At 52.3% G+C, this 27,325-nt stretch overlaps 12 protein-coding genes across 14 annotated transcripts; 6 read left to right on the top strand and 6 right to left on the bottom strand.

Annotated features, from left to right (window-relative positions):
* Positions 1–585: 585 nt before the first annotated feature.
* PV07_01527 lies at positions 586–5,557 on the top strand (the record flags this gene model as incomplete). Of its 2 annotated transcripts, XM_016388058.1 has the most annotated exons (6): positions 586–1,294; positions 1,366–1,405; positions 1,466–1,847; positions 1,898–2,067; positions 2,127–4,718; positions 4,802–5,557. In XM_016388058.1, the coding sequence occupies exons 1-6, from the start codon at positions 894–896 to the stop codon at positions 5,555–5,557; spliced, it is 4,341 nt and encodes a 1,446-aa protein (XP_016254986.1). In that variant the 5' UTR covers positions 586–893. The 2 variants fall into 2 exon arrangements, with proteins under 2 accessions (XP_016254986.1, XP_016254987.1); XM_016388059.1 differs by lacking the exon at positions 586–1,294 and having other exon boundaries at positions 1,329–1,405.
* Positions 5,558–5,830: 273 nt separating this feature from the next.
* PV07_01526 (uncharacterized protein) lies at positions 5,831–8,147 on the top strand (the record flags this gene model as incomplete). Its single annotated transcript, XM_016388057.1, has 4 exons — positions 5,831–6,595; positions 6,861–7,538; positions 7,615–7,918; positions 7,975–8,147. The coding sequence occupies 4 exons, from the start codon at positions 5,831–5,833 to the stop codon at positions 8,145–8,147; spliced, it is 1,920 nt and encodes a 639-aa protein (XP_016254985.1).
* Positions 8,148–8,543: 396 nt separating this feature from the next.
* PV07_01525 (uncharacterized protein) lies at positions 8,544–9,299 on the top strand (the record flags this gene model as incomplete). The annotated part of the gene is made up of 1 exon (XM_016388056.1): positions 8,544–9,299. One exon carries the CDS (start codon positions 8,544–8,546, stop codon positions 9,297–9,299), a length of 756 nt encoding a protein of 251 aa, XP_016254984.1.
* A 2,032-nt stretch (positions 9,300–11,331) lies between these two features.
* Positions 11,332–12,627, bottom strand: PV07_01524 (uncharacterized protein; the record flags this gene model as incomplete). Its single annotated transcript, XM_016388055.1, has 1 exon — positions 11,332–12,627. The coding sequence occupies one exon, from the start codon at positions 12,625–12,627 to the stop codon at positions 11,332–11,334; it is 1,296 nt and encodes a 431-aa protein (XP_016254983.1).
* Positions 12,628–13,013: 386 nt separating this feature from the next.
* On the bottom strand, positions 13,014–13,882 carry PV07_01523 (uncharacterized protein). Its single transcript, XM_016388054.1, has one exon. The coding sequence runs from the start codon at positions 13,822–13,824 to the stop codon at positions 13,060–13,062; it is 765 nt and encodes a 254-aa protein (XP_016254982.1). The 5' UTR covers positions 13,825–13,882; the 3' UTR covers positions 13,014–13,059.
* Positions 13,883–14,334: 452 nt separating this feature from the next.
* Positions 14,335–17,355, bottom strand: PV07_01522 (uncharacterized protein). The gene has a single exon (XM_016388053.1). It carries the CDS (start codon positions 17,043–17,045, stop codon positions 14,916–14,918), a length of 2,130 nt encoding a protein of 709 aa, XP_016254981.1. The 5' UTR covers positions 17,046–17,355; the 3' UTR covers positions 14,335–14,915.
* A 162-nt stretch (positions 17,356–17,517) lies between these two features.
* PV07_01521 lies at positions 17,518–18,623 on the top strand. Of its 2 annotated transcripts, XM_016388051.1 has the most exons (3): positions 17,518–17,598; positions 17,651–17,736; positions 17,799–18,623. In XM_016388051.1, exons 1-3 carry the CDS (start codon positions 17,575–17,577, stop codon positions 18,100–18,102), a joined length of 414 nt encoding a protein of 137 aa, XP_016254979.1. In that variant the 5' UTR covers positions 17,518–17,574; the 3' UTR covers positions 18,103–18,623. The 2 variants fall into 2 exon arrangements, with proteins under 2 accessions (XP_016254979.1, XP_016254980.1); XM_016388052.1 differs by having other exon boundaries at positions 17,651–18,623.
* Positions 18,080–19,211, bottom strand: PV07_01520 (ubiquinone biosynthesis protein coq4, mitochondrial). Its single transcript, XM_016388050.1, has one exon. The coding sequence runs from the start codon at positions 19,123–19,125 to the stop codon at positions 18,166–18,168; it is 960 nt and encodes a 319-aa protein (XP_016254978.1). The 5' UTR covers positions 19,126–19,211; the 3' UTR covers positions 18,080–18,165.
* Positions 19,212–19,365: 154 nt separating this feature from the next.
* PV07_01519 (uncharacterized protein) lies at positions 19,366–20,589 on the top strand. Its single transcript, XM_016388049.1, has one exon. It carries the CDS (start codon positions 19,592–19,594, stop codon positions 20,315–20,317), a length of 726 nt encoding a protein of 241 aa, XP_016254977.1. The 5' UTR covers positions 19,366–19,591; the 3' UTR covers positions 20,318–20,589.
* Positions 20,590–21,378: 789 nt separating this feature from the next.
* PV07_01518 (uncharacterized protein) lies at positions 21,379–22,974 on the bottom strand (the record flags this gene model as incomplete). Its single annotated transcript, XM_016388048.1, has 1 exon — positions 21,379–22,974. The coding sequence occupies one exon, from the start codon at positions 22,972–22,974 to the stop codon at positions 21,379–21,381; it is 1,596 nt and encodes a 531-aa protein (XP_016254976.1).
* Positions 22,975–23,985: 1,011 nt separating this feature from the next.
* PV07_01517 (uncharacterized protein) lies at positions 23,986–24,495 on the bottom strand (the record flags this gene model as incomplete). The annotated part of the gene is made up of 3 exons (XM_016388047.1): positions 23,986–24,030; positions 24,079–24,333; positions 24,391–24,495. 3 exons carry the CDS (start codon positions 24,493–24,495, stop codon positions 23,986–23,988), a joined length of 405 nt encoding a protein of 134 aa, XP_016254975.1.
* A 243-nt stretch (positions 24,496–24,738) lies between these two features.
* On the top strand, positions 24,739–27,145 carry PV07_01516 (uncharacterized protein). Its single transcript, XM_016388046.1, has 3 exons — positions 24,739–26,012; positions 26,063–26,171; positions 26,225–27,145. The coding sequence occupies exons 1-3, from the start codon at positions 25,075–25,077 to the stop codon at positions 27,014–27,016; spliced, it is 1,839 nt and encodes a 612-aa protein (XP_016254974.1). The 5' UTR covers positions 24,739–25,074; the 3' UTR covers positions 27,017–27,145.
* The last annotated feature ends 180 nt before the right edge of the window (positions 27,146–27,325 follow it).

Below are 27,325 nucleotides of genomic sequence, written 5' to 3'. Positions count from 1 at the left end.
TGGAAGTCAGCCTCCCATAACTAGCGGATGAGTCCCTGGGAGCAGCCCCAGGGCATTCTTAAGCCTAACCTCGGAGCCCCAGGGAGCCTCCCCATAAAGGGCGGAAGGTGTGGTTACCCAGCAAATTTGAAGTGCCGTCCTTCAGCCTCTCTTTCCTACGGACCATCTCTGGTGTTGCATCTAGCTGTAGTATTCAAACACTCGTACACTCTCGATTTTCAGAGCGGAATTCGCAAGGGTTGCAAATACGTGCTTAGGTGGATCATGGCTGCCTACCAAGCCCCCCAGCTGCGGCGCACTTCGATATACTGGGGTATATCACTGGCCCCCACGTCCGTCGCTGTCACTTCTCGCCAAAAATGCCCCTTGGCGGCCTAGCTTTATGGTGGCGGGGCGAGTTTCTCACCGGTCTGCGTTGACCCCAGTCACACATCACCAGGCCTGTACACTTTGCGTTCTAATTTTGAGCTGCCAGAAGCAGTCATTGGTAGGTGGTGATGCTTAAGCGAGAGTCGAGAGCTTCCACGATGTCAGTTGATATGCGTGCGGTTCACCTTGGTCGCCAATATCCTGTAGCCTGTCTACTTTGTTCCTTATCCTTTCCACGGCTACGGACACCTCAAATGGAACGAGATTGGCTTATCTCTGAAATCTCGAACACGTCAAGCGTCGAAGTGATACTTTTCTCTCTTTGGTTGCCGTTCCGACTTTAAGGCCAGCATAAGGCTGTACACAATAGCCGGTCGCTCAGAGCCACTTCTCTCGCTATCGACTTGTCGACAGTCTGAAGGGCAAGCAAACATCACCGCCAACGCACGTCCACGTTCGAGCAAGTGCGCCTTCGAGTTGCAAATCTTCCAGGTAGTAATATCCTCTCAAGCGGATAAATTGCAATGCCGTATACGCGCTCTCCGTCCAGCTCTAGCAGGCAATCCATTGTCATTCGCAGGCGGGATAGCGACGGATCTGACACGCGGTATTACGAGGACAGAAGACCGTCCAGATCACCGAGCTCCACTGATTATTATCGAAAACCTGACAATGTCCTTGATGTCGAGCTTCAAGACATCGCTGGCGGCTCAAACTTCATTTCGCAGGGCCTCGCCAAACAGTCCACGCTCAACAAGATCCAGTGGTTGGAAGTCGCACGCCACCGGCATCACATTGAGAAGATCGAGAAACAAAACATTCTGAGTGTTCGCAGATACGTTGATCAAGACGCGCGGGAAATTGCCGTCGTGCAATCGCAGCCCGGAGATAGTGGTCAAAAGAACAGTTATCAGTTTCAGTGGATGTGAGTTGGACTCTGCTGTTGCCCCCTGGAAAAAGACGCCGGGAGATCTGACCCTACGCCCACTCGCGCAGCCACTCGCAAGCGCGGCTTCGAAAGTTGCAGGATTTTCAGGTAAGCAATGCAATGGATACTCTCAAGGTCCAGAGAATTTTGAGCTTATACTTTAGATAGAACTTCGTACCAACCATTGATTCTATCGATCTAGACGAACGCAGCCTCGCATCCATCCTACTGACCAAGGCTAGTTCCGAGCTGGAGGAAGCTCATGCCACAGGCAAGTTTCTCCAAGAAAGAGTCTATCGATGCGATGGGCATGGCAACGGCAACCCCAGTAAATGGGCGATTTTCATATCAACACCGTACCTGATCCGTGGAGAGGTCGCCGAGGATGCCAGGACCGATCCGGATTTTCATCGTCCTCGGACCCTCTTTGAATTTGTCTACAAAGACCAGGATACTTCGTCGCAAGATAAACGGCAAATACTCCAGACGTTGCTGGATCCATTAGGAATTCTCCACGTGCATAGTCTGTGGGCGCTATTGTTCAGCTCTGGTACCTACTCTTTTGATCTGGAAAGGGAGCACTGTCTGACAACGGGTTAGGGACCATGGTTACAAGCTCTCCAGACTCTATTAACGACATGCTCGGACCTTCGGTGCAGGTGACGGACATCACCAGAACGGCTCAAAACAACGAACTTCAGATCATCCGACTCCTAGACCCGAGTGACAGAACATTTTTCCTCCCGGTGGAACAATGTCGGACCTGGTTTGTAAGCGCTCCTTAGAATGATACTGCCTCGCTCAGATGCCCCAACTAATCACTGCATAGGCTGTAATGGATAAAGTGGTGGGGCTTTGCGGTCGAAGATTTGGAGACTTACCTGAGTTGTATCATTTGAAAGACAAGGATGGCATCGAGATCACCGCCCCGGACTGGCAACCGTTTATCAGCAGCCAGACCGAGTTTAGTGTCACTATTCGGGTCTCTCTATGCTCTACTGCTCCGCCTCCTGAAGCTCCACTAGCTCCTGGGGGTGAGCTATACACCCCGCCCGACGGCGATTGGCTTTCTAACCGGAAGGAGCTCGTCATACGTGCTCGTGAAGACGATCGTTACGAGCGACCGTCGAGAAGTATCGTCAGAGAAACAAACCGCCGAAGACAGCCTCTGGAAGGAGCTGAAGAGCGACCAAGAAGACGAAACACATCACCGCGTGAAAAGAAACGTAATCAGCGGCTTGAACGCGAGGTGGCGGAGGTGATGCAGTTTGATCAACCCAAATCTTCTGAAGCGACTATAAGCCCTGCGAGTGTGGTCGACCGCGAACACGTTGGCGCCGCCGCGATATCAGGGTCTCTTCCCAGTCGAGATCCTGCTGCACAAGACTTGGTCGACTCTCCGTCGGAGCTGTCAGAGGCCTCAGCTGAGGAAAAGGCAAAGCTTCAGGTGCCACAGCAATTGAAGCACAAGAAAGTTTCCGACAAGAGAGGCGCCAAGGGCAATATTCAGATTTCCTATCCTGCGATCGACCCTATCAGAACAAGTACCCTGAGGAGCACACGGAGATCGACTCACCGCGGCGAGTCTTGGGCGTTAATTCCCTATAAACCGCCACCAGAAGCGACTGTCCGATCGGGCATTCCTTCTCGCAGACCAGAACGCCACACACGACAGCTGGCGGACGTTGAAAGACCTGGGCTGCAATCCTCATCGCGCAGACGCGTCACAGACAGAGAGGAGAAAGCTCTGGTACGTCGAGAGGACACCACTTCAGAAATAGATTTCCACTATGGGGTAATGCACAGGCCCAAACAACCAAAATACGAGGTCCGGAACATTCCTACAACCATCACGAATACGGTTCGTGGGGCAGGTGGATATGATCATATCTTTTATGTGCCTAGAGATATTTATGAGTCTCTGAAGAATCCCCCGAAAGAGATGCACAATGTTACAGGCTTGTCCAAAAATCCTGAAATGGCAGGCAATGCAACAGAAGATATCAAGGCGCGGGAACAGCTCGGTGATACTCGGGTCTCAGGGGAAGAAGAGAAACAACCGAGCAAGCCACCAGAACCTACTTGGAAGGTAAATCAAAATGAAGGCGACCAACAGCCAGCCCCGCCGCTACCGGTATTCCTCTGGCCAACCGGCAATCTGAAGCCAAAACAACCTGGAAACCTTGCGCCTTCAACTAATGGGACTGTCGGGCGAGAATCAAGTGACCGATTCCTGCCCGGAGGCTATCCGACGACGAGTCTCAGCGCCATTCTACAAGATACTTCTGATTTACAGGTTCTCAACTTTATCCTCGCCCAGGTGGACTCAAACCTCACTCAAGGAAACCGGGTCATGGCCCACAGGCTCGGTGGCCTAAGTGAGAAAGAAGGGCCGATCTATAAAGGCCTGCTCGAGTCTTCAAAGCAAGCGGTTGCAGAGAGAGTCAATACGCTTTGCAAAGAATCTTTGCCGGTCAGGGCGGAAGGGGAGATGAAATCGCACCGTGACATATTCCCCAAAATCCAGTTGTGTTTCGACATTTTGGTGGAGCTGTTGGAGTTCTTCCTTCCTCAAGACTACCCGTCGGTGGTAATCAAAAAGTTCTGGTACGCCGTCGAGGTTTTCATCAAAGGACTGCAGCAGTTGATGTCTGCCAACAAGGCAACGCCGAAGTCACCAAGCACCACTAAGGTAACCGAAACTTACTACGTTGTGAGAGCGGACTCCGCCCCTCGAAGGTCTGGTGAGCCCGAGTTGAAACTTCCTGAACTCGACATCAATCGTTGCCATGATTGTTTGGATCAACAATCATATTCGCAGCTTGCGGATGTTATCCAGCACTTGCGAGCGTCCCATTTCATTGCAACAGAAGTCTCAGAGATGGATTTGAAGGAATGGATCAGGACGAGTGACGAAGTGGCCGCGTTCCAGCTGGAATGCGATGCCAAACGGCTCGTAGACGAAGTTCTCAGTCATTGTACCAGTCTTCGCACCATGAAAAACGACATCATCGCGGGCACCTGCCGTGATCGGAAATTCGAGTCGTCCACGTACCGACTGCCCAACGGGTTGGTCAAAGGCTTTGAACGAATCTTGATCATGATGGCATACTCTGGCTACGCCGTCTCGTCGACCCACCAGGCCTATCGAAAGTCACCCCGTGAGTTTCGTTCTTTCATGGAGATTGAACATATCAACCATATTGTGGAGCTTGGGTACGCGGCTGAAGGAGCATTTGAAGAAGCCAAGAACAATCTGATGCTGATGAGTCGCGTCAATGAGTTCTCTAGTAGCATTCACTACGATACCGTGGGTCCCGAGTACTTTTTGATGATGTTGCTTGGGGATCTGAAGGACCGAGTGTCGAAGAGACATCCACTGGACTTGATCGGAATTTATCAGAAACAGCTTGACCGTCTGGTACGTATCCTCAAATTTCCCACTCCTCGCCTTTCCCTAGGACACATTCGGATTTGAGTGCGGGTCTGACGTGATTTCTGAAGACTTATGAGATCAACAATCGACCCCGACGCCGCCTTCTGCAAGAGATACAGAGCCTTGAAGAGGAGGCCCTAGCTGTCACAGATCTCACGGAACAAGGCTGGTTAACTTTGTCGGACTACTACGACAAGTTAAATCCGCGGGGGTTCAAAACTACGACGACAACGCGCGACGCCCTCTTTTACGACTTCGAACTCCCCCTCTACGGCAAATTATTGCGTGACAGCAGGGAGGACCTCGAATCGTACAGCCGAATCCTAGATGCCATCCCACGGATCCGGTCGCTCTTGGTCCAGAGTGTCGAGATTCAGCAGGAAGACCACGGAAAGGCCATTCTGGTCTTCACGATCGTGACCATCATCTTCCTGCCCATGTCCTTTGTTGCGAGTCTCCTCGGCATGAACACAAAGGACATTCGCAGTCTTGACGAGGGTCAGTGGATTTTCTGGGCCGCGGCAATGCCTCTTACCGTGCTTGTGGTTGCCATCTCCGTCTGGGTCGGGTACCGGAGTGAATCACTCAGCCTCCAATTGTGGCACATCAGGAAAAGATTATTTGCTCGTCAAGGTCTATCTGGATATCTGCGAGAGCAGCAAAAAGCCATGAACGAAGCAGTCCACGAAAGTGACTACGAAGCACTCTCGCGGCAAAAATTGTCGCGATGGGGCAGAAAGTCTACCAATGTGGCGCAACACCTGAACTCGAGACATCAAATGATGAATCACTACAGACACTCAGAGCATGATGGGGAAGTCTGAGAAGCCTATGGAGGAACAATCTGCTATCCGAGAGGTCGCGATCCCTGCAATAAGATCTTGGTAACTCGCTTTGGGATTGCCCATCCCTCATTAAGGTCTGAGTGGTTAAACACACCACGCACCTATTGAGACCCTCTTACGAGGTGTTGGACCACGACACACGTAGATGACCAATTCCCCTAAGCTATACCCACTCTAATTCCTCACAAAGGTCTCAGAAAGGTCTCCAAAACACCCTGGATCGACGCTGATCCGAACAAGCGCCACCAGCTGATGCCTAGAGCAAGCCCCTGGTATTCGTTCAAATTTCCAGAACTGTCCCCGATCAGCCAGGAGAAGGTTGAATTCTTGACCCAACAGCTCCAGGCTTGTATAAGTCAGCTAGTTCAGGGCAGTAAATTGCCCTTTGTACACGACAGCTCCCATCACGACGACATCCCCCACGAATACCAGGACCTACTTGGGGTCGCCGCCATGTACTGCCAAAGAACGCCCCGAAATCAGCGAGCGGTATTCTCCATGCTGGACAACAGTGTCTCGAGACTGGCATCCCAGGCTTCGTCATGGAGTGTCGACGAGCTTTTACTTGCTACGCAGGCACTCATCTTCTACGAGATTATCCGACTCTTTGACGCAGAGGTCGGCCAGCGAGATGCAGGCGAAAGACAGCTCGCCATCCTGTCCGCGTGGACGAAACGACTGCAGGAGGCAACCACGGCTTGTCAGGAGGGCATTCTCCACAGGAAGTCTCCATATCTGCGCTGGGTAACACTGGAGAGCGCCAGGCGCACGGTCCTGATTTCTATCATGGTCCACAGTGTGTACTCCCTGGTCAAGGATGGAGTCTGCAACACCGTACCTCTTATGGCGAGAATGCCAGTGTCCCTTGACGCGAACCTGTGGCACATGTCCGAACAAGAGTGGTGCGAAGCCACCTCTGGCGTGGAAGACAAGCTGATGACATATCACGAGTATGTGACGAAATGGAGTCATGGAAAGCTGCTCCAGGACTACGGTGCTTATGAGACCATTCTCTTGGTAGCTTGCAAACACAATGCCGGACGCATAGCAGCTGCAGCTCTGTGAAGCAATTTCTTACGACGGGACACGGCAACGATCCACTCTGCACATGCATTTCGATGGGGCCGGTCACCAGGGCGGAGTTCCGCTGGATAGTTCAACAGAAGTCTGGAGATTCTACATTCGACGTTGGTCCTTCCCTAGTGGGACAAGTTCCTTGATTTGAAATGCGAGATGGCCATCGCTACCTACAGGGGACAAGAACGCGTTGATAGACTAAAAGAGGTCGTCCGAGGCTGGCAGAGCAAAGACGTATAAATCCTCGGTTCTCGCTTTCGAAAGGAGTATCGACCCAGCAATCGCTTACTGTCACGCCTTCACATTCGACATTTCATCCGGCTTACGTGACATAGCTTCAGCATATCAGATCCACGTTATCGACGAGTCGCGCTCGCATCTGCCGCCGCATCTGCTTGGAAACCTTTCATTGAAGGATGTCCCCATCCCCATCCTTGGGCCAAATTCGGTCTTGGTTCGGGTGCGCGCCGCTGCCCTCAACTTCCGTGATCTTCTCGTTGCTGCTGACTCGCCTTTATATGCCGTACGCACATTACCAGGCCTTGTGCCTTGCTGCGACGGCGCCGGTGAGATCGTCCAGGCCGGCCCCGGCAGCAGGTGGCACGACCGTATCGGGGAGAGGGTGATTATGGTACCCGGAAGGGATTGGATCGATAGCGATGTGGATGCCATTCGCATTCATAACGTCTTGGGTGCAGGTGACGTCGATGGCACCCTTTCTCAATACATCGTGGTTGGGGATGACTGTGTCCTTTTGGCGCCCAAGAACCTCTCTTGGGAGGAATCGGCAGCGATGGTGACTGCAGCCGGCACGGCCATCAACGTCTTGGACAGCATTGAGCTGAAGAAGGGAGCCACTGTCGTGACACAGGGGACGGGTGGGGTGAGCTCTTCTATCATCCAGGCAAGTTGACCTTTCCACTCATTTCGGCACGGCCATGCTAATTCTCGTGGCTTAGTACGCTTCCGCGCTCGGTGCCAGGGTCATCGCCACGTCCTCGAACGCCGAAAAGCTTCAGACTGCAAAGAAGCTCGGTGCTTCGGACTTGATCAACTATCGGACCACCCCGGACTGGGCCGACGAAGTCCTCTGCCTCACAGATGGAAGGGGAGCCGATCTGGTATGCGACATGGCGGGCCCAGGCACGGTGGAAGCCTCGGTCAAAGCTCTGAGACAAGGCGGCACGGCCTGTTTGGCTGGACAGTTGACTCCGCCGAAAGCAGTGGACCTCGTCATGCCACTCATGCTGGGTGGTAAGACCTGTGAGTTGATTGAATAATCGTCATATCGCCCGGGCCTGCTGATCGATTCGGTACAGTGAAAGGAATTCTTATCTACAGCAGGACCATGCTCGAGAAGGCGGACGCTCTGGCCGAAAAGTACGATCTGCATCCTCGTATCCAGGAGGTGTATGCTTGGGAAGATGCACCCAAGGCGTTTGAGCGGTTGAGGGGCCAGGACTTTGTCGGGAAGCTGGTCATCCGGGTTTGATGAGTCTCCGCGATGTTCAGCATATTATCGCTTTGTTCCCGTCTCCCACGCAGGACTCCTCTCACAAGATCTCGCCATTGTTGCCCTTCTTCATACCACTGGATAAGCTAAATTGACGACAAACCATGGCTACTTTCAGAGGGTTTCCATGTCTTCCATCTCTTAGTATCTTACAAAGCTTTTGGTCTACTCAGTGGAGACTCCTCAAGTATTGGAATAGGAGGTGTCACCCATAGAAACCTCGAGATCTGGTGGCCCGACTGCTCTGGCTTATATCGCACGCCGTAGTTCGACCACCAATCACCTATCAATGAAACGGCATCTCTGAGTCATACTTTCGTGGACCACTGCCAAAGAGACTGTTGATCCCATTCTCACATAGCGGGACGGACACCGATGGCACAAAACGTCTACGACACCCCGTCCTTTTTTGTCGAATATCAAAAGCTCGCACGCTCACAACACGGCCTTGACGGCGCCCCGGAGTGGCCGACCCTACGCAACCTAGTAGGGGATGTTCGCGATGCGCGAGTGTTGGACCTGGGCTGCGGCTTCGGATGGTTCTGCCGGTGGGCAATCAAGCACGGTTCTGCCCGGGCAGCTCATGGCATTGATCTCTCGGAGAACATGTTGGCGCGCGCTCAAGCGATGACCCCGGATGCGGAGTTTCCAGGGATAAGTTACCAACGCGCAGATCTCGAGGGGCTCCGATTGCCGACGAGAGCGTACGATCTCGTCTACTCTTCGCTGGTGCTCCATTACCTTCCAACGCCGTCGCTGCGGAACCTCCTGGCAGAGGTCTTCACGTGCCTAATCCACGGTGGACGGTTCGTGTTCTCCATCGAACATCCTGTCCTCACAGCTCCGGCGGACGCATCATGGAAGCGTGATGAAAATGGGACGGTGTACTGGCCACTGAATCAGTATTGGGACGAAGGGTTGCGAGTCACGGACTGGCTGGCTCCGGGGGTGCGAAAGTACCACCGCACGGTGGAAACGTACTTGTCGCTGCTGTTGAGCACCGGATTCGAATTGACCGCGTATAAGGAGTCCTGGGACGGATTGGACCTGAAGCCTAGATTGGAAGACACTGGCGAGGCTCATAGACCGTACTTCCTGTTCATTGCAGTACGCAAGCCGCCAGCCGAATAGGCGATGCTGAAGCGGCAGGGAAATAACCACGTCGTTGGGTCTGAACCTCGCAAATCTTTTATTCATGACAGGCAAGAGATCAAATCCCTATCTACATTGTCTCATCGACCCCGGCAACATGAAATTGCCACCACGATTGGCGGGATCTAAACAAGTACAAATGTAACCGTCACTTCTCTGTGCCGATCCCTAGTACTCACCTAGAAAGGCTCAATAAGGGGGTGGAGCACATCCTACCGCCGCAGGATTCGGAGCAGGATACAGATAATTATCCCTCTACGCCTCGGGTACCGTCACACTGAGGATGACCTCGCTCGACAGCTCCGGCCAATTCCTATATAGTACGTTCGGCATATCATTTGGCGCAAACCCGAGACAAGGAATCCCAGTTATATCCTCCCGGGTGGCGTTCTAGTTGACCATATTAGCGCAGAGGTTGATTTGTAGCAAACTTGGCCTCCCAATCGAAGCATAAACGGTCGTGATATTGACGTCGATGAATTTGAGTCCGGGACACGGGATGAGCGGCGAGCAGTATATGATCGAGGCGACATCGAAGTGCGATGTTCCTATGTTCTCCCATGTGACGTTGGATATTTGGAGCTAAAGTAAGAAAAGTAATCAGTTAAGGGCTGGGTAGATCATTGCTAGACGAGGAGACGTACTCTGCTTGTGTCACAAACGCTCAGATTATGCCCGTACACGCACTATGTGATACTAACGGGCTGGCTAATATTCTCGATCCTGAAGTTGCGGTAGGTGATATTGTTGATGAAGCCACCACCGCGGAAGCGCTGGCCCAGGCGTGCGTGCATTCCACCTACATGGACGCCTTCTTCGAGCTCACCGCCGAGGCCGCCCGGACTGCGGCCCCAGACATGATGTTGAGCCTGCTGGACAAGATCCGCGCGGACGCCAAGGTCTTCACGGCGGCGCAGTGGGACGACTCGCAAAAGGTCCGCGACGGCGTGCTGGCCCGCGCCAAAGCCGAGATGGTCGCCTATGCGGCGCAGTGGAAGCTATCCCCCCCTTACACCGAGGGGCGGCTGGAGGAAGCCGCGGCGGAAGTCATCAACGCGGACGCGTACTTCACGGGCGCCGCGCAGAACCCGCCCAGGGTGGTCAAGATGGACTTCTTCTACATGCACGCCGTGAATTCCAGCATCTTCCTCAGCGTGTTCCTTGCGCAGGACTGGATCACCCCGCCCATGAAAGCGAAGCTGGTCGAGTGGAAGGGACGGCTGGATCTGGCGCTGTACGCGTCACGGAGGTCTCCGGAGCTCCTGCTCGAGGAGATCGCGGACTATCCGCCCAACGGCGGGGAGGTACTTTGCTGGGATGAGATGTACACCACGTCGAGTCGGTTTATGGATGATGGGCACACGGCGAAATTTGTCCGCGCTCTGGCGAACGGGGAGAATGTGTGCGCTCCATTTGAGAACAATATCAACACGTCATCGCCCCGGGAGACCAATGGACATGTCAACGGTCAAGTAAACGGTGACAGAGCTAACGGAGAAAACAAGGACGACGACAGATGGAAGATAAAGGGAGACATGTGGCGGCGGCTGGCAATGATGGTGCTGGACAGCGTGCAGCCCGAAAACGGCGAGAGGTGGGCGAGAAGCGTGGGATTCGAAGAGGCATGGAGGGACTACGGATTCAGGAAGGGTAACTCCAACAAAATTGATACCTGAGAAGTGTTTTTTGTCGTTGACCAGTGCAGACAAGTCTGGGATATGAAGAAACACAGTCTTGATATATGTTGGTTCACGAACTCCCTACGCATGGACACCAGGGAAAGCGCCTAGCCATAACTATGGCCGCCTCGTCAACTCATTTCGTTAGTCACTCTCGAATCCGCCCTCTATTGAACTCATTCGCACACCTCTGCGCCCAATTCCTGACTCCTGAAGGTGTAAGATGCCAATTCAGGCTTTGTAAGATCCAACGCTAAGGTCCAACCTTGAGGCTCATGCTTGGCCAGATCCCATCAACCGTGCTAATTCTGCTCGCTAGGGTCGTTGTCACTCTAGGACTCTTGTGTGAATGACTCCCGATGCCGTTTGCTTCTGATGTGGCACAAAACGCAGTCGTCGGGAATGTCACATGGTCGATTATCTGGATGGGGATGGCGAGGACCACGGTATAGTGTCTCCCTCCGCTCAAATCCGTCGTTGTCCCTGAAGTCGAATACCAGTTCGGTAATGCTGTCGTCTTCGTGCTGCGGTCCAAATCTGTAGTGCAAAGAGCATCTCCCGCTCGGGTCGGTACTGTTGAGAGATTGCGCCAATTTGCATAACCTAGCCCAAACGTCACGCACAACGTCCAGTTCGTGCATTGCAGAAATGATGAGATCCTGCTCAAATCTGTATTCCATTTCCGGTTGTGATCGACGATTTAGATGAAGGGCTAACTCAAGAGCTAGAGTGTACGACAAGTTGAAAATAATTTGGCGATCCACTTCCAGAGAAACCATTCTTTCCTTTTCGTACTTTTCGTACCATGTGAATAAGTAGTGAGCTGCTGTATTGAATGTACGTGCCATATTGTCTGAGACGATCCGCACATAACTGGGGTCGAGGAGGTACTCAGCATGGAGCAAAGAATAGTTGCATGTCATGAATATGTCAACATGACCGAGGTTGACCTGGCCCTGAGGCTGAAGCTCAAAGAGATGTAATCGTCCGGTGACACCAAAGGCCTCAAGGAGAATTTCTTCAATGTTAAACGCAAGCGAGAGATAATGAGTCGATAAGATAGACTCAACAACAGCCTTCTTCATTCTGTGAGGTCCGGATGAGCTGGGCAATTCGTAGACTCCTTCTGAGTCGCACTGCAACCCTGAAAAGAAAAATTCGATGTCAGCCTCGGCGACCCTCGCATCAACCCCTTCTGTCAAAGAGCGAGCTCTTCCGTGCGGAATGCTACAAAGCCCCCCAGACTCAATCTTGCCGAGAAGTTCATCTTCCCAATCTGGAAATACAGCTTTGTGGGAAGCCGAGTTGTGAATGAGCTTCAAATGTGCTGCAATTGCATAGCTGGCGCGCTCCATCTTTGTCAGTACATCACACCACCCACCACTTCTCCGTAAGATGACGATGGCGAATTCTAGTTCGGATAGAAGTATTTTCATCAGCGTAAGGTAGTCGCGCCGTGAGTCGTTTGATTTCGTCTCTTTGCGATCCAAGATTCGGTCGAGCCCTCCGTCATACACTTCAAACAGCGTCACAATTCCGCAAAGCAGGCTTGGAATGACATTCTTGGATAACGCGCCATGTTCTAAACCAGTCGCCAAGAGATATCGGAAACCTACTATGCCAGACATATGTATCAAGCTGATCATTCGTCTGAACATAGAATCCGCCTCACCTGCTACTGAGACTCTGTCAGCAGACCCATAGCAGAGATCAGACGGCTTGGCGATCTGATATAATTCATCTAAGGGTGGCCGTAGAACAGGTTCGAGACACAGAAAGAGGTCAATTGAATTCCCGTGCTTGTGGCTGCATAGAGGCATATGTGACCGCCATGTAAGAGGCTCGAGGACCTCAGATAACCTGAACCGAACAGTGCAGATATAGTCGAAGCCAAACGTCGGGACTTTGGATCTCTCTAGGACCTTCAGACAATTGTTGCATGGGCGAGTGCCTGAACACTGAATTCTTCGTCAACCCCGGATCTTATATATTTAGTATACTAGGGCCAACTTACACTCAGCTTTCTCCATCGACACCCTACGCATGCGCCACCAGCAGCCTTAAGATTTTTTGTTTTTTTCCTTCCTAGCTTCAGTCCATTTCATCTCTTTGTTGGTTTCCCGTACTCCAGCAAGTGCATATCCGGACAGGTGGAACCCCCCTTCTACTAGCTGTGTGAACGTTCGCTTCCGGGTCCCCGACAAATTAGTGATGGCCTTGAATGGTTCCAGCGTATGGCCTACTTCACCACTGGTGCCTGGATACTGAAAAGTGGCATTGGGAACGCGGGCCGTATTGTTGAGAGAACTTGCTTCACTCCGTGAGCTTGCCCATATAGTCAGTTCAGAGCCTTGAGGGTTTTCATTCGAAGGTATTGTCATTGGCTGCTCATTGACGGCTAAAAATTGGCTCTGAGGTGGAAGACGGGTCAAGGGTTGGTTGGAAGGAATTTGAGCTGCGTCGGTGAGTTCCAGCCAAGAATACGTGGGAACTGGAGGCGGGAATGAGCTCGGGGGCGTTCGAGATCCATTTGCCGTTGATATTGGCGGAGGACGCCATAAGGTATTGTTCGATACATTGGTCTGAAAACCTGAGTATGTCTCAGGGACTGTGAGTTGCATTGACAGATCAGGAGGCGAGACTACCGCGAGTGCATCGTTCGAGAGGGAGCTGGGACCTGGATTTTGAGTGCCGATCGCTGATTGAGAGGAATAGTTGAAGACAGGCAGCGCCGAAAACGGATCGTCTCCAAGGAACGGATCGAACTCGTCGTTGGGGGGTAAGGCTGGCAAGTCAAAGTCGTTGTGGTTAGAACCGTGCTCCATTGTGCAGGGTGATCTCCAGACGGGTATGGATGCGAAAGAGCACAGATATATTTTTTGGGCGGCCGTCGGTGGAGTCGAAGGAGAGGTAGGAATGTTGAGCTGGGAGCCGCCTGATATAAAGGGTAGCTGTGATGTGTTTCAACCGCCAAGTGTCAGGTGGCAGTTGATTGGACAGAGGTGCAGGCACATGGTCCGAGGTCTCGAACAGGCTAGTCCCGGGGCCCAAAGCAGTTAGCGCATCTGGTCCGAGACCCCGATGCAGAATAGTTCATCTCAAGTGCCGACTCCCCGATTGGGGCTTCGGAGCCATGCGCAGAATTGTATATGAGGTAGTTTGACATTCCCGAGGGTGACAATTCTAAGCGGGAAAGGAAAATAACACCTTATAAAAAAGCGAGAACGTTTTTGCAATGCATCGTCAACGTTTTCCTCAGAACGGCTCTGACAATCACACCGGTACACAAATCCCGAACAATACCTCCACGACCATTCCACCCACCGAATGGACTAGAGGCGACATCTTGTCATTCCTGCAACTGCTGGCAATGCTCTTCTTGCCATTCGCAAAGTGGGCCACCAGAAAACTTTACAATCAGTGTAATTCAATCGCCGGCCAACCTGTTGAATAAAGACTAATCCATCCTTCAAAGTCACTAGACAAGCCCGGGAACAAGAGGCACCTCTCTCCTTCATCGCTCTGGTTCGAATGATTATTATTTTCAACGGTCAAACTCCAGACCAGGCCGCTACCTGAGGCCTTTCCGCGCCCTGTCCTCCTCGTTCATTGCTGTAAGTCTTCAAGGATTCCGCCGTATGAACCTGTCCCGCTCCGAAGATATATGGCTAATATACAAAGAGGCATTTTGGCTAGGCTCCGTGTCCCAGGGCCTCGAATCCTCGCTTGTTAAAGGCGTTGGCTCGACAAGATCCCTGCATCTTCATGTTGCTGTGGTCGTGAGCTTCTTCTTACCGGCCTTCCCAAGAAATGAACGTCTCGCTAGTGCTGCTGCTGTGTATCAGATTATAATGTACATAGTCCTTGCATCCCAATTGAACCCCCTCTAGCCGATTTGGTTTGTCTCACCGAGCCCCTAACGAAGGGTGTTTACTTGGGCTTCCCAGAAGCCCTGCGGCAGTCTGGGAATATTAATCTTTGGGAATGAGATGCCCCCGCCAGTACTAGACTCCCTCTTTGGAAGACCTTTGGGCGGCGACGGCGTTGACGGCGGCGTTGTCGAGTTCTGTCGACTGCCCATACTTATCCTCTTGTTTTCCCGAATATTGTCGAACGTAGTTAGACTCTCGTCGAGTCCCTGCTGGAGTTGCAGGCGCGCGGCGGTTTCGTCTGCAGATTCGGGTTCGGCATCATCGGTGCCGGGCGTTAAGCGCTGAGACATCTCCACCGCTGTGCTCGTCGGGTGTTGCGGTGGGGTACCGGCTCCTTCACCAGATGTATCGTTGTCTTTTTCATCGTGCCTTTGTTCATCCAACTCCGCGCCCATTTTGGCATCATCGACGGGAGTTTGTTTCGGGGTAGGAATGAACGCAGGCACCACGCCACCGGCCATTCTAGCCCAGAATAAGCGCTCCCTCAACCGTACCAGTTCTTCCCATGCGTCCTCCTCATCCTTTTTGTCACCGACCTTGACCACTCCCTCACGAACCATGCGTATATAGGCGACCAGATCACCCACACCACGCACCTTCTCTAAGCATAGAGTGCAGATGCACCATCGAGTAGCACTTTCCCCTTCACGAACACGCATGGCATGGGTTCGAGGGTTTTCCCCTTGTTTCCTGTTTTCTCCGCATAGGGCGCAAGGGGTATATTTTCCGTACAGCTTGATGGATGCCTCGGGAATTGGTTCGACGATAAGAGTAGAATCGCCCATGGCTGCAAGAATGCTGCGCCGATTCAACCAGGAGAGGGATGGTGAGAGGTCAAGGCGGAGGGTGGGCTCAATATCTTCGACCAGAATGCGCTTGAAAAAGCGGGTTTCTCTGAGTGGAACAGGTCCCTTGGCATCGGGGTTGGGACTAAATGAGCCAGGAATGTTTGGAGAATTGGCGAGCTTCGACGTTGCTGGTTGAGGGATCTGTGACAGGTTTGGTTGCGAGTGATTACTCAGCGAGCCTAGACCCATCACATTTAACCCGCCGTAGGAGCCAGAGCCTGCTCTGGACGGGGCATGAGAAGGATTATGCGACCGAAAATGGGACGTTTGTACAAGATTCCTGAAATCCTCATACGCCGGGATATCTGTTCGGCAGAGTGGTTTGACGAGGTGTGTTAGAGTGGTAGAAGGGCTCGGGGCGAGTTCTCCATGCTCGAGTGTAACGGGGGATAGGTTCATCGCTTCAAGGAGGCGAGCGAGATCGCTGCCTTCTCTTGCCACACCAGGGCTTGAGGGTGCTAGTGACACTCGCGGGGAGTCAAGTTCCCTTCGGTAGTCTGAAGCTGGGCCAATTTGCTGCATCAAGGTTTTCAACTCCGCCAGTTGCTCGGTCTGAGAGGCTATCAAAGCCTCGCCGTCCTTGATCTGGTCACGGAGCTGCTGATTCTTCTTCTCGGTGGCGTCCCGGTCTCGGTTGGCCGAGGCCACCATTTTATTTGCTTCATCGAACAATGATGCTGTCAGTGTTTCTAGCTCCGACTCTATTCCACGCTTTTCTTGGAGGACTTGTGCCCTTTGTTTCTTCTCCTCGACCAGCTCCGCTGTAAGCTTATCCTTTTGTTCATCGACCTTTCCCTTTGGAAGCAGGTCCCCTCGCGAGATCTTTTCTTCATATGCTTTAGCTTCTGCCTCCAGTCGTGCGATACGTGCTTTCGAGGCTTCCAACTCTTGTCTTGTCTGTGCAAGAGTATCGTCCAGGGTAGTTTGATGGTTGATTGCACTGATGAGTTTGTTGCTTAGAGCGGCAACTTCGGCATTGACATCGGGATGTTTTGAGGGCGTCGAGTTGGATCTGGAGAGGTTGGACGCATTTGCATTCCTCGGATCTGCGATGGTCCGGAAGGAGTTGTCTGGAGAGGCCCCCTGCGGTTTCGGTGGTTCAGGAGGAGAAGAGTCTACGGTCGCCATCGTTCGCAGATTGGAAGCGGACTGTGCTTTGGAAAGGTGGTTTCGCGGCGTGCTCATGGGTGGCCCCAAAGATATTGAGCGAGAATGGGTGGGTGCGCCAGCTCCTAAGAAGGCGCCATGATGAACCCAAGCATTCATGTTCCTTTAATGGAGAGGAAATGAGAGCGACGTGTTTCATGCAACTGTTGTGCAAGGCATGCTGGTTGCCGCTTGTTGCTTGGAGCAAGCTGCAGACAAAGTACAGCGCAGGCCAGACAACGCGATGACTGACTGGTGATACAGCCGGGGGGGAAGGTCACAGCACCAGAGAAATAGGTGTATCAACCCAAAGGCGAGATCGGATTAGAATGAGGTGATCTTGACGGGATCTGGGGATGCCCCGTGGACGACGTCGGAGCGAATTATTTCACAGCCGGACGGCGATGAGATGGGCGAGTCTGGCTCTTCCTCTCGGTTAATGCCCGGTGAAGGAACGGGATGGCACAGTTAGATGTGCCGCGTCATAAGCGGAGGGATTTGGGCGGTTAGGTTGTTTGTGGCACCCACGCGCCACATGGGCTCGTTAGCTAACAAGCAGCCCGTCTGGAGATACTGCCCCGCTTGCCATTCTGTGGATTTCTGCTGAAAGTCTCTTCCTTCTCGCAACAGTACTACATGTTGTGCAACGATGGCGGACGATGATTTAGCACAGGTATGCTATTCGAGGAGGCTCTCCAGTTCAATTGACTCACTCACAAGCACAGATCAGGGCAGCGCGTCTTGCGCAACTCAAGCAACAGCAAGGTAGAGCAGGGTCAGGCGACAACGGGGACGATGAGGAGAAGAGAAGGTTTGGGAGAACTGTCACCTGCCTCAATAACACGACAACAAAATACTGATGAAATACTTCAGAAAACAAGAGTCGGAAGCCCGGTCCCTCATGCTGTCTCAAATCCTCGAACCAGAAGCCGCGGACCGACTGGGGAGAATACGCATGGTCAAAGAGTCACGCGCTACGGATGTCGAGAACAGGCTGATCATGCTCGCACGATCAGGTCAACTACGGCAGAAAGTCACTGAAGATCAGCTGAAAGATATGCTGGCAAGTCTGTCAGAGCATGAGAAGCAGACGGGCCATACCATGGAGAGCGTGAAAGTCGTCCGGAGAGGTGGATGGGACGACGACGACTTGGACGACCTCTTGAAGGAGGTATGATTGGGAGAAGAGAAAAACCCTGACGCATTTGCATGATACCCCGCGATGAACATTGCTTTACATTCACGACGGCGCCTCTGGCCGAGGAGGGGGAGCAGGCGTCGCTGCTACCTCCGTGGCTGTTCTGGCAGCCTTAGCAGCTTTGCGCTCCTCTCTCAGTTTCTTCCGAATCGCACGCAGATCCGGCGGCTGCTCAATTCCTAGTCTTTGGCGCAGTTCTGCAACATCCGTCTCGAGTTCCTCCTCCCAGTACACGTTGATGAGGTCCTTGCTCTTCCATCCATTCGAGAACGCCCATGGCAAGAAGATCTGGAACATCCTTTGCCTCTCTATTGGTTTCAGCCGGACAATTGCAGCTAGACTGAGTCCTGTCATGGGCAATCCGGTGTTTGCAAACTCGAACGCCTTCAAGCCAAGCTCCCCCTCTACCCATACCGGTAATCCGGTCACGGCATGGTAGAAATCATGACACTCCCGATATCGCTGCATGACATAGGCCTCCTCTTCGTCATCAATGTACCGTACCGCGTCTCTCGTGTCTGGGGTGACGCCTTCCCTGTCGAGCCATGCAGCGTATGTTCTTCCCACGCTGTTCTCGGGCAGCTGTCTTAATTTCTCGAGAGGCATAGTCTTAGAAGTGATGCGAGGACGGTCCCTTAGTATTCTTCTCCCCGTTGGATCCGACAACATGCGATTCCGCAGCCATGAGATGAAGAAAGGTTGGGCCGTCGCTTCCCCCAGTGCGGCGACCATGTCATGTCTGTAGGGATCAATGAGCGAAGTGACTGCGCTGCCAAGAGCTAGGCCAACGCGCTCCACGGTCGTGAGAGGGACGTGACCGGGATAATTCGGCGGAGGTCGGTTGAGCACTGAGAACGGGCGTCGTGAGGATACGCTGGAGGGAGCATGGCTGTCGTATAGGCCTTGCAGACGAGCACAACTGGCGCAGATGGGCTGTGAGACACGGAGTATGGAAGACAGTAGGGCGATATCACGGTGTCTAGTTGATCTGAATAGCTTCATCTTGGCCTCTTGACAGGCGGAGAGCTCTAGGGTTTTCTGTAGAACCTTTGAGCATTGGAGTCTCGCTGGATGCGCGGACAATTTGTACTCGGTTGATCGTCGGTGGCACTGGGTGGTACCACTCACAGCCACTCGAGCTCAAAGTCGTGGCTGAGATCAAACATGATTCTTCATTGGCTGGAACTTTATGGTGTTGTCCGTGTCATCGACTTCAACATTCTCGCCATCATCATTACAGCCCAGAGAAGTCAATCGTTCAGCCCTTACTCCCTCTATGCATATCCTTTGCGCTGTCTGTTCAGCTGTGCCGGCGAATGACGCACTCGAAGATCCAGCCATGGTGGCAAGCAGCCTCTCAGACGCTGAGACGGAGTTCAGGTACATAAATCTCAGGGAACTGAAGTTGAGTGTGAATGCATGTTTGCGCTCAATGCTGGGATGCTATTTCTCCTTGCGCTTATAGAAAATGTTTGCCTGCTTCGTCACTGAATTGCCACTCAATGCAATTCCTCATAAATACTTCTCCGGCCGCATTTCCTCTCCGCTTCCAATACTCACCAACAGAGCCATTGTACAGTGTTCGTCTTCGGTGCTACTCATCACATCTCCCTCGGTCGCATTGAAACACACCTTAACAAGACAGCCTCTGCATTCCCGGTCTAAGATGTCCAATCCAGTCCTCAATTCAGACAATATCTCCCGCATCACAGCCGCTGAGAAAGAGATCACTGGCTCGGACAACGTCGCCAAGGGTGGTCCTACAGCTCAAGCTCAATCCCATGCTGGCGAGACCATCAACTCCCAGACTCTGCACGACATCACCGAGGGCGAGAAGAGAGTTACGAGCGGCGAACGGATTAAAGGTGGCCCCACCGCTACGGCTCAAAGCATCCTCGCCCGGGAACGCAATGGAACCTCTCCGGCCTCCGCCAACGAGCAAAGCCCAACGGGGGCGCTCGACAGCAATACCATCTCCAAGATTACTGCGGCTGAGAGAGACATCACTGGTTCCGCCAACCCGGTACGAGGCGGTCCCACTGCTCAAGCTCAGAAGCGCGCCAATGAGCCTATCAATCACGACACCCTCCACGACATCACAGAGGGAGAGAAGAAGGTCACCGGGGAACAACGCCCAGTTGCTGGTGGACCTACTGCTACCGCTCAGAGCGAGTTGGCGAATAGCCGGTCGTGAGTGCCCGGATCTTAAAGCCAATGGATCTGTCACTACCTCGTCAGAGGGATAAAAGGCATCAGAAGGGGCACAGATGGATCATTGAGCAGTGGTAGAGAGTATACGATTACAACGAAGATCATGGTCAAACCTCCTCGAAAATGAGGTCTTGAGACAAAAGTCCTGCCATCAGCATGCAATGTGTTACATGAGCATTGCATAATATCGTATCATAGTGTTGAAAAGAGAATTTTATTGAGTGGCATCGTTGTGGAAGAAGTACACATGCCACAAGACACCTCATGCCCAAGGACTCTTTCAATGCTTTGCTTTTCTGCTTGAATTTTCCTCTCGTCAAAGGACCTCTTCATTAATCCTGTTACATATCCAGGCGCCGGAGCAGCTCGAGCATCCAATTTCAGCCCCCTGGAACAGGGGTTGAAGCAAAGGATCCATTTCAGACTCCCGCATGAATACTTTTATCTTTCAGGTACACACTGTTTTCGGGCTCTAGAGTGTGACCGTGCCTATTCCCTTTTTTTTTCTCATTGATATTTCATTTTCCTTTCCTATTTTTTTTTGGTGGCCCCTAGGTAGGTGCCTTGTCTCTTTTCTGGTCAAGTGTGGATATTAAAGCTGTGCCTCGCATGCAACATCGAAGCTCTGGAGCGCTTGGTACTCAAACTCAAAACATGGAAATGCGAGCAGCCCGTAAAGCTCTAAGCGGCTTTTCTGCTATGGATGGAACATTGCAATCTTTTTGAGTGGTCGTACATTGTGTGGTCGAGGCGCATGGCTGCGTTGAGGTCTGATGCCGTCTCGGGACCAAGGCAGCTTTGCATTGACAAATCTTTTTGGAGTGGATGCGTGAGCTTTGGAGCTTGCTTTGTTGTTACGCAGTGTATTCGTACATTTTGTGGTTGAAACCCGAGGGAAACTTTTGGTCTGATAGAGTGGTTTTGTTTGAACATGTGCGCGGTTGGCGAGGGGACGCGCGGGTTTGCCGGTGCCGGAGATTCGAGATGTGAGTTGGACGTGTTTTCTTTGGGATTGCTGCTGTTTGCCTTTGCTTTTGGAAAGCCTCACAGCCAATATACCAACAAGTCCTCGTCGTCCTCGAATCGATAGTCGTCTTCGAGTGAGTCATAATCCTCAAACTCGATTTCGTCGTCGTCGCCATCGTCATCGTCATATTCGTCCGGATGGTCGTATTCATAGGCATGATAGTCTGCGTGTACATCATCTTCTTCATCTTCATCATCATCATCCGAACCAGGTTCAACCTCTTCCCCTCGCTCAATGGCTTTCCTCCTCTCCTCGCGTTGCATTTCCTTCAGAGTAGGCTTTCTGGTAGGCCAGCGAGTATCGTCCTGCCCATCAAGGATCAACGGGTCCAAAAGTATACAGCCTTCTTGATCCTCCAAATCCCATAGTTTCACTGACCCGCGAAGAGGTTCTGTGAATGTTCTTCGAGTGTTAAGCTCTTCACTATTCACTCTGGTGCCTTCAAATCGCGAATTCTCGTTGATGTAGGTAGCAGGCAGGCGACAATAATCCTCTGTCTCGACCCACACACCGTTTTCGGCATATGGGATGATATATCTCATCCATCCGATGACTTCTGTTGTCTTTCCATCGCCACCAGGAGTGCGGAAGACTCGGTAGTAGCTAGGGCCAATAGCGGTTGGTACCTGGAAACATGGAGATAGGCGAAGTTTGTCTTCTGGCCGCAAGGCTCGTTCGCGTAGGCATGGGAAGCCCTTGCCATGCACTGGAGTATACTTCATATCGAAAATCGAAATGCGATGGAAATTATCCAGGGCGTGGCTTGCTATCGCCGACCTGGCTGCGTCAACTAGACAGACGTAAGCTGGGGGTTGTGTCGAGCTTCCGGGTGCAAAATAGTAATCGCGAGAATGCATATGGAAACGGCAGTGCATGGTGTTGAGCACCGGTTCGTTCCCGGCCAGCTGCAGTATGAAGGAGGATCCGCGGCTAGGATTCGACGTACTGTCCTCACTCTTAGTGCCTTTGCAGGGCGAATCTGGGAAGACATCCCCGCAGACTTCTGCAAGTTTGAGGCGAAGATTCCGAAGCTGAGGCATGATCTTCTGTAGAGATATACACAAATGATCCTGCGGGTGATCAAGTAGACCTGCATGAAAACCATTCGCTTCGTCGTCAATCTCCAGATTACGGACTGAGTTTGGTAATGCATCCAAGATGGATCGAAGTCCACCGAGTGGAACGCGTGCTCTGCCGAGATAGGAGTATTTAGAGAAGAGCATGCTGAAGCTCTCAAGATGTCGCATTTCTCGGATTTTGAGTGATAGTTGCTCGAGTTGGCCCATCAGTTTGAAACCCTCGCTGGAAAAGGAACTGACGGAGTAGATGCTATTGGTGGTCAAGGCGAACATGTCTTCATTTATGAACAATTGGACTGAAAGTGATTTCGTCGCCCGTGATGCCTTGCATGACGACTTGCAGAACTTTGCCAACCGGGAATTGTTGAGACAGATGTCGGTCCAGAGTAGTTCTTCTCCAATCTCGTGCCACAGACGACAGACGGTGAGCGTGTTGAATAAGGATCCATCGAGATCAGCCATCGAATCCAGCTTGATTCTTGTCAGGACGAGCCTGACCAGCTCTGTGGGGAAGTCGTTAATGGTGCGCTTCATAGCGTGGACCCGAGGCGTATCAATTCGAGTTTGTACAAACAAGAAGATTTCGCGATTGTAAGATGAAAAAGGGGAAGACCTTGTCGCGTAAAGATGAAGTCAATAACATTTGACGCCCTGAGATAAACACTGGGAAGGCAGAAGAAACACAAGAGTGAAGACAGTCTAATGTCTGCTTGGCGGACGACCTGCCTTCCAGCGTGAAGCCACCAACATCAAACCGTCAATCGCGTGGTGAATGGTGACTGGGCAGATATGGGGTGCGGTACATCAAAGCCTGCCAACGGGGGCAAGAATCTCACGAAATCGATGAAGTCAACGGCAACAAGGAGTCAGACATGGACGGGTTAAGCTTACACTTGAAGTCCATCGTTTATCGAGCTCTGCTAGTTTGGCTCCCCGCTGCTGCCATACTGTTGATTCCTTCCAATGTCAAGTCGCTAGAGTGGGGTTGAGATGTTAACACGTCGATATTCGGCGGGCTTGATATGGCACTTCGACATCATTATGCTTTTCTAAGTGTTAGACAGCAGCTCCGCGGAGTGATTCTCTCAGGGGGCAAAGTCCGGGAATGAGCTGGCGTAGGGTGCCACTCGACGAGATCCATGGATGGACGATGCAAGACGCCTCAAGCTTTCTTGGCCGAAATATAGGAAGGCTTTTGATCAAAGCTGTTTGCATATCGCTTGCTAAGAAGAGATCATTATGTACCTCACTGGAATTTGGAAGACAACCGCACTCGAGAACAGACCTAGCTAAGCAGGGTGTACAACTGGCCTCTCCGGAAAGCCGCGTGGGATTGTCGTATACTCTTGGGTGTCCAATGGCATAGGGCTTTGGCGATTGTGCAAAAGGTTCGAATTTCCCGAACAATAATGATGGATGATCTGCTTCATTCCGTGTGAAAGTATGTACACTCTGGGGACATCCAGACCATGACCTGCCGCCTGCTGTTTTTCTATTTCGCAACCTTAAAGGCGCCTTATGAGGCGATAAATCACGGACTGCTCCTCAATAATTTTCTTTTCCCCATTTGTTGAATGCATCGTGGACCGCCTGAAGCAATGTTAGACTGGCTCGCAATGGGGCAAGGGTTCGGCGCACCTTTGGTAGGGTCACGTTGGGCACGATAACCGTGTTCAAGGCACTCGGAGCGTTCCTGGGGGTCTGGTTCTTGTCGCCTTTTGGATGGTATTGATATTTGAAGTGCTTGGAGTGGTCCTCGTGGTCATGATCGACCTGCCACGGCATGGAGCTCTGAGCGACCGAAACTTCGGCTTCTGAGGTGGCGGAGGTAGGCTTGCGACCGAAGTAGAATCCTGCGAGACCAAAGGCACCGGACATGACACCTAGGAGGATCTAATCATTGTTAAGAGCAGCTCGAAGCAGGACAGACGGAGCGGGCGGAGAGCATACATAGAGCTCAGGATCTCGGCGGGCGCCCCTCTTCAGCACAGTGTCTTTCCCAGCCTCACCAGCTTTTGCAGCTGCTCGACGAGCCAATGTTGCCGCGAAAGCCATTTTGAAAGGTAGTTGACAGAGAAATGGTGGATGTAGCTTGCTGTTGAGAAGCCGGAGCTGGTCGGTGGTGTGAGTTGCAGATGATGCACGAGGTTCAACTTGAACTTCCGCAGTCTGGTCGACTGGGCTTCATTGGGACTAGTGTCTCATGTGACATTCCACGTGACTGTGCCTGGAGATTGTGTCATCATCTCGTCCTCCGCCCCTGAGCCCTGAAATTCGAATTTCGGAAACGCGCATCCGATTTCTTGCTCTCGTTCTTCGCGTGCCTGGCACATAGCAGTCAGCCTCACTTTCAATCGCCCGGCCTTTATCGCTTCACCTTCACTTCCATCAGCACCGCCATGGCCGATCCGCTCATTTCAAGGACCCTGACACTCCGCACATAGGCGACGATAGTTCAAAGCAGGCTCTTCTCCTGTGCGACTTTCTGCGACCTGGACGCTGTGAACACGAATCCCCGTCTCCCCAACGACTCAACAACGTCACCCCTGTGCCTCTCCCTGTACCTGTCATACACTCTCGATATGCGCCCGGCATTGCGCTCCTGACGCGACTCTTTTGTTTCTCTAGGAAACCATGGCTGTCAGACCCTCGACCGCTCGAAGCGAAATCTCCTCTGCCATCTCTGAAGATGGGTACGGATCCAGACCCCAGTCGGGTGTCCCTCTTCCTGCGCTGCCCAACCCTCCACCTTCACAACATGGTTACGCACATCTTAGAGGCATCACACAGCCTACAAACCGCTCGATAAGGAGCAATCCTTCGCCAGGTGCTCCTGCCGCACCGTCCAGCACGGCTGGCTCGAGTCGGCCACAAAGCCCTGTTTCTCAGGGTAGTCGCACTCATGTTCCCTCATTGACGGCGCAAGGCTTCTTCAAGCCAATGAGCTCCCAGAGGTTACAAGCACAGAGATTGAGGAGACCTCTCGGGGCCAGAACAATGCAGCCTCCGGCGCCGATTCCAGACGGGGATGTGGATGAAGATGCTCGGAGTGTTGCGTCTAGCAGACAGGGCCCGTTCCATGCGATGCCTAGGAGCCATCGTCCTGCTCCATCGATTACGACGGAATATACTCAGTCGGAGGCGCCAGACACCGCTGATGCCGCATCTCCCGATTTCGCCTCTCAACACGATGGCGACACACACCTTGTCAATGGGGCCAACTCCCAGAAACCGCGTCGGCCATCTCGGCTTAATATCGCTACCACTCTCAAGGCCGGCGAAGCGCCCCTGAAGTCGCCGCTCTCTTTTCGATCTGGCTTGAGCCTAGCTAGCAAGCATCGCTTGGAATCTGGACATCTCCCTTTATCTTCGAATGCCACTTCTCCCGCGTATCCACCCGATTCTAATACCGAAGTTGCGGTAAAAAGTGCTCTAGGCAAGAATTATGAGTATTTTGAGGGCAACACGATCTTTTGGCTGGGAGGCCGTGTCCAAAACGCTCGAGATCGCCCCATAAACATCGCCACTGGCATATTCTTAGTTCTACCGGCGATCCTGTTTTTTGTTTATTCGTGAGTGGACTTTCTCTCAGCGGTGATTGCAACAGAACTGACAGGTGCAGGGCTTCGTGGTTGTGGCATCATGTCTCGCCCGCCGTTCCGATAATATTTGCTTATCTGTTTTTCATTTGTTTATCCTCTTTTCTTCATGCTTCTCTTGTTGATCCTGGGGTAAGGCTACAACCAAAACTTCTCGTATAGACTTACCAACTTACAACAATCAGGTTTTTCCTCGAAATATCCATCCATTTCCGCCGGAGGATAATCAAGACCCTTTGGCTCTTGGGCCTCCCACTAATGACTGGGTCATGGTACGACTGGCCACCTCGCAAACAGCAGCAATGGATGTGCCAGTCAAGTATTGCAAAACATGCAACATTTGGCGACCGCCGCGGTGTTATCATTGCCGAGTCTGCGATAATTGTGTCGAAACCCTGGACCACCACTGTGTCTGGCTCAATAATTGCGTGGGCCGCCGCAACTACCGGTACTTTTTCACCTTCGTCAGCACAGCGACCTTCTTGGGTCTGTATTTGGCATTTGCATCCTTGGGACATGTGATTGCCTATCGAGATCAAAGACACGTCTCTTTTGGGACCGCCATAGACCGAAATCGTGTACCTTTTGCCATGTTTATATATGGGTTGTTGGGATTTGCATATCCGTTCGCATTGTGGATGTACCACTTGCTACTTGTGGGCAAAGGCGAGACGACTCGAGAGTATCTTGCGTCTCGACGGTTTCCCAAGGCTGAGAGGCACCGACCTTTCACACAAGGGAATTTCATCAAAAATTGGATCTCGGTGCTCGCACGACCCAAGCCTCCTACTTATCTCCATTTCAAGAAGCGATATGAGGAAGGCGATCAGCGGTTTGGGATCCGGAGGGGAGACCGGCAAGGAAAGCTGGGTAATCAGGTGCAGAACGGCGAAATGGAGATGAAACCCGTACAGGGATCACAAAAGACCTTTGAGGGACCTGCAGGGAGGAATTTGCCGAAGAAAGAGACCAAATGAAGGTGTATATAATAGTGTAACTGGCCTCTTGCTGGGCGGAGAATGTATATCAGGGTGGGAAAACGGAATCACAACATGTTTTGGCAACTGAGCCCCAACACAATGCTGAACATGGCAATCAGGATCTCGGATCAGCTCCACGGCCCAATGCGTCTCCTACGAGTAGTCGCCTAGTGATAAGTGGCATACTAATAGTTGCGTAGGTTGCGGAATGTTGTTGTTGTGCTTCGGGTCGCTTTACTGGTCAGGGGTCTGCAATTGGCCCGAGGGTTGAGGCCGGTTCCCCTGGTTGATTTGATACGGCAGATT

This window comes from Cladophialophora immunda (assembly GCF_000835495.1).
Source record: "Cladophialophora immunda strain CBS 83496 unplaced genomic scaffold supercont1.1, whole genome shotgun sequence".
Lineage (NCBI taxonomy): Eukaryota > Fungi > Ascomycota > Eurotiomycetes > Chaetothyriales > Herpotrichiellaceae > Cladophialophora > Cladophialophora immunda.
The sequence above is the reverse complement of the archived record's forward strand: the minus strand, read 5'-3'. Positions and strand labels throughout refer to the sequence as shown.

What these genes read in the sequence shown, in the direction of transcription:
- PV07_01523 (XM_016388054.1), bottom strand. Translation starts at nt 13,824, where the DNA reads ATGGAGCACGGTTCTAACCACAACGACTTTGACTTGCCAGCCTTACCC.
- PV07_01522 (XM_016388053.1), bottom strand. Translation starts at nt 17,045, where the DNA reads ATGAATGCTTGGGTTCATCATGGCGCCTTCTTAGGAGCTGGCGCACCC.
- PV07_01521 (XM_016388051.1), top strand. Translation starts at nt 17,575, where the DNA reads ATGGCGGACGATGATTTAGCACAG. An exon ending in CGGACGATGATTTAGCACAG is followed by an intron (nt 17,599 to 17,650) that starts GTATGCTATTCG and finishes TCACAAGCACAG; the next exon opens with ATCAGGGCAGCGCGTCTTGC. An exon ending in GACGATGAGGAGAAGAGAAG is followed by an intron (nt 17,737 to 17,798) that starts GTTTGGGAGAAC and finishes GAAATACTTCAG; the next exon opens with AAAACAAGAGTCGGAAGCCC.
- PV07_01520 (XM_016388050.1), bottom strand. Translation starts at nt 19,125, where the DNA reads ATGAAGCTATTCAGATCAACTAGACACCGTGATATCGCCCTACTGTCT.
- PV07_01519 (XM_016388049.1), top strand. Translation starts at nt 19,592, where the DNA reads ATGTTTGCCTGCTTCGTCACTGAATTGCCACTCAATGCAATTCCTCAT.
- PV07_01516 (XM_016388046.1), top strand. Translation starts at nt 25,075, where the DNA reads ATGGCTGTCAGACCCTCGACCGCTCGAAGCGAAATCTCCTCTGCCATC. An exon ending in ATCCTGTTTTTTGTTTATTC is followed by an intron (nt 26,013 to 26,062) that starts GTGAGTGGACTT and finishes TGACAGGTGCAG; the next exon opens with GGCTTCGTGGTTGTGGCATC. An exon ending in CTTCTCTTGTTGATCCTGGG is followed by an intron (nt 26,172 to 26,224) that starts GTAAGGCTACAA and finishes TACAACAATCAG; the next exon opens with GTTTTTCCTCGAAATATCCA.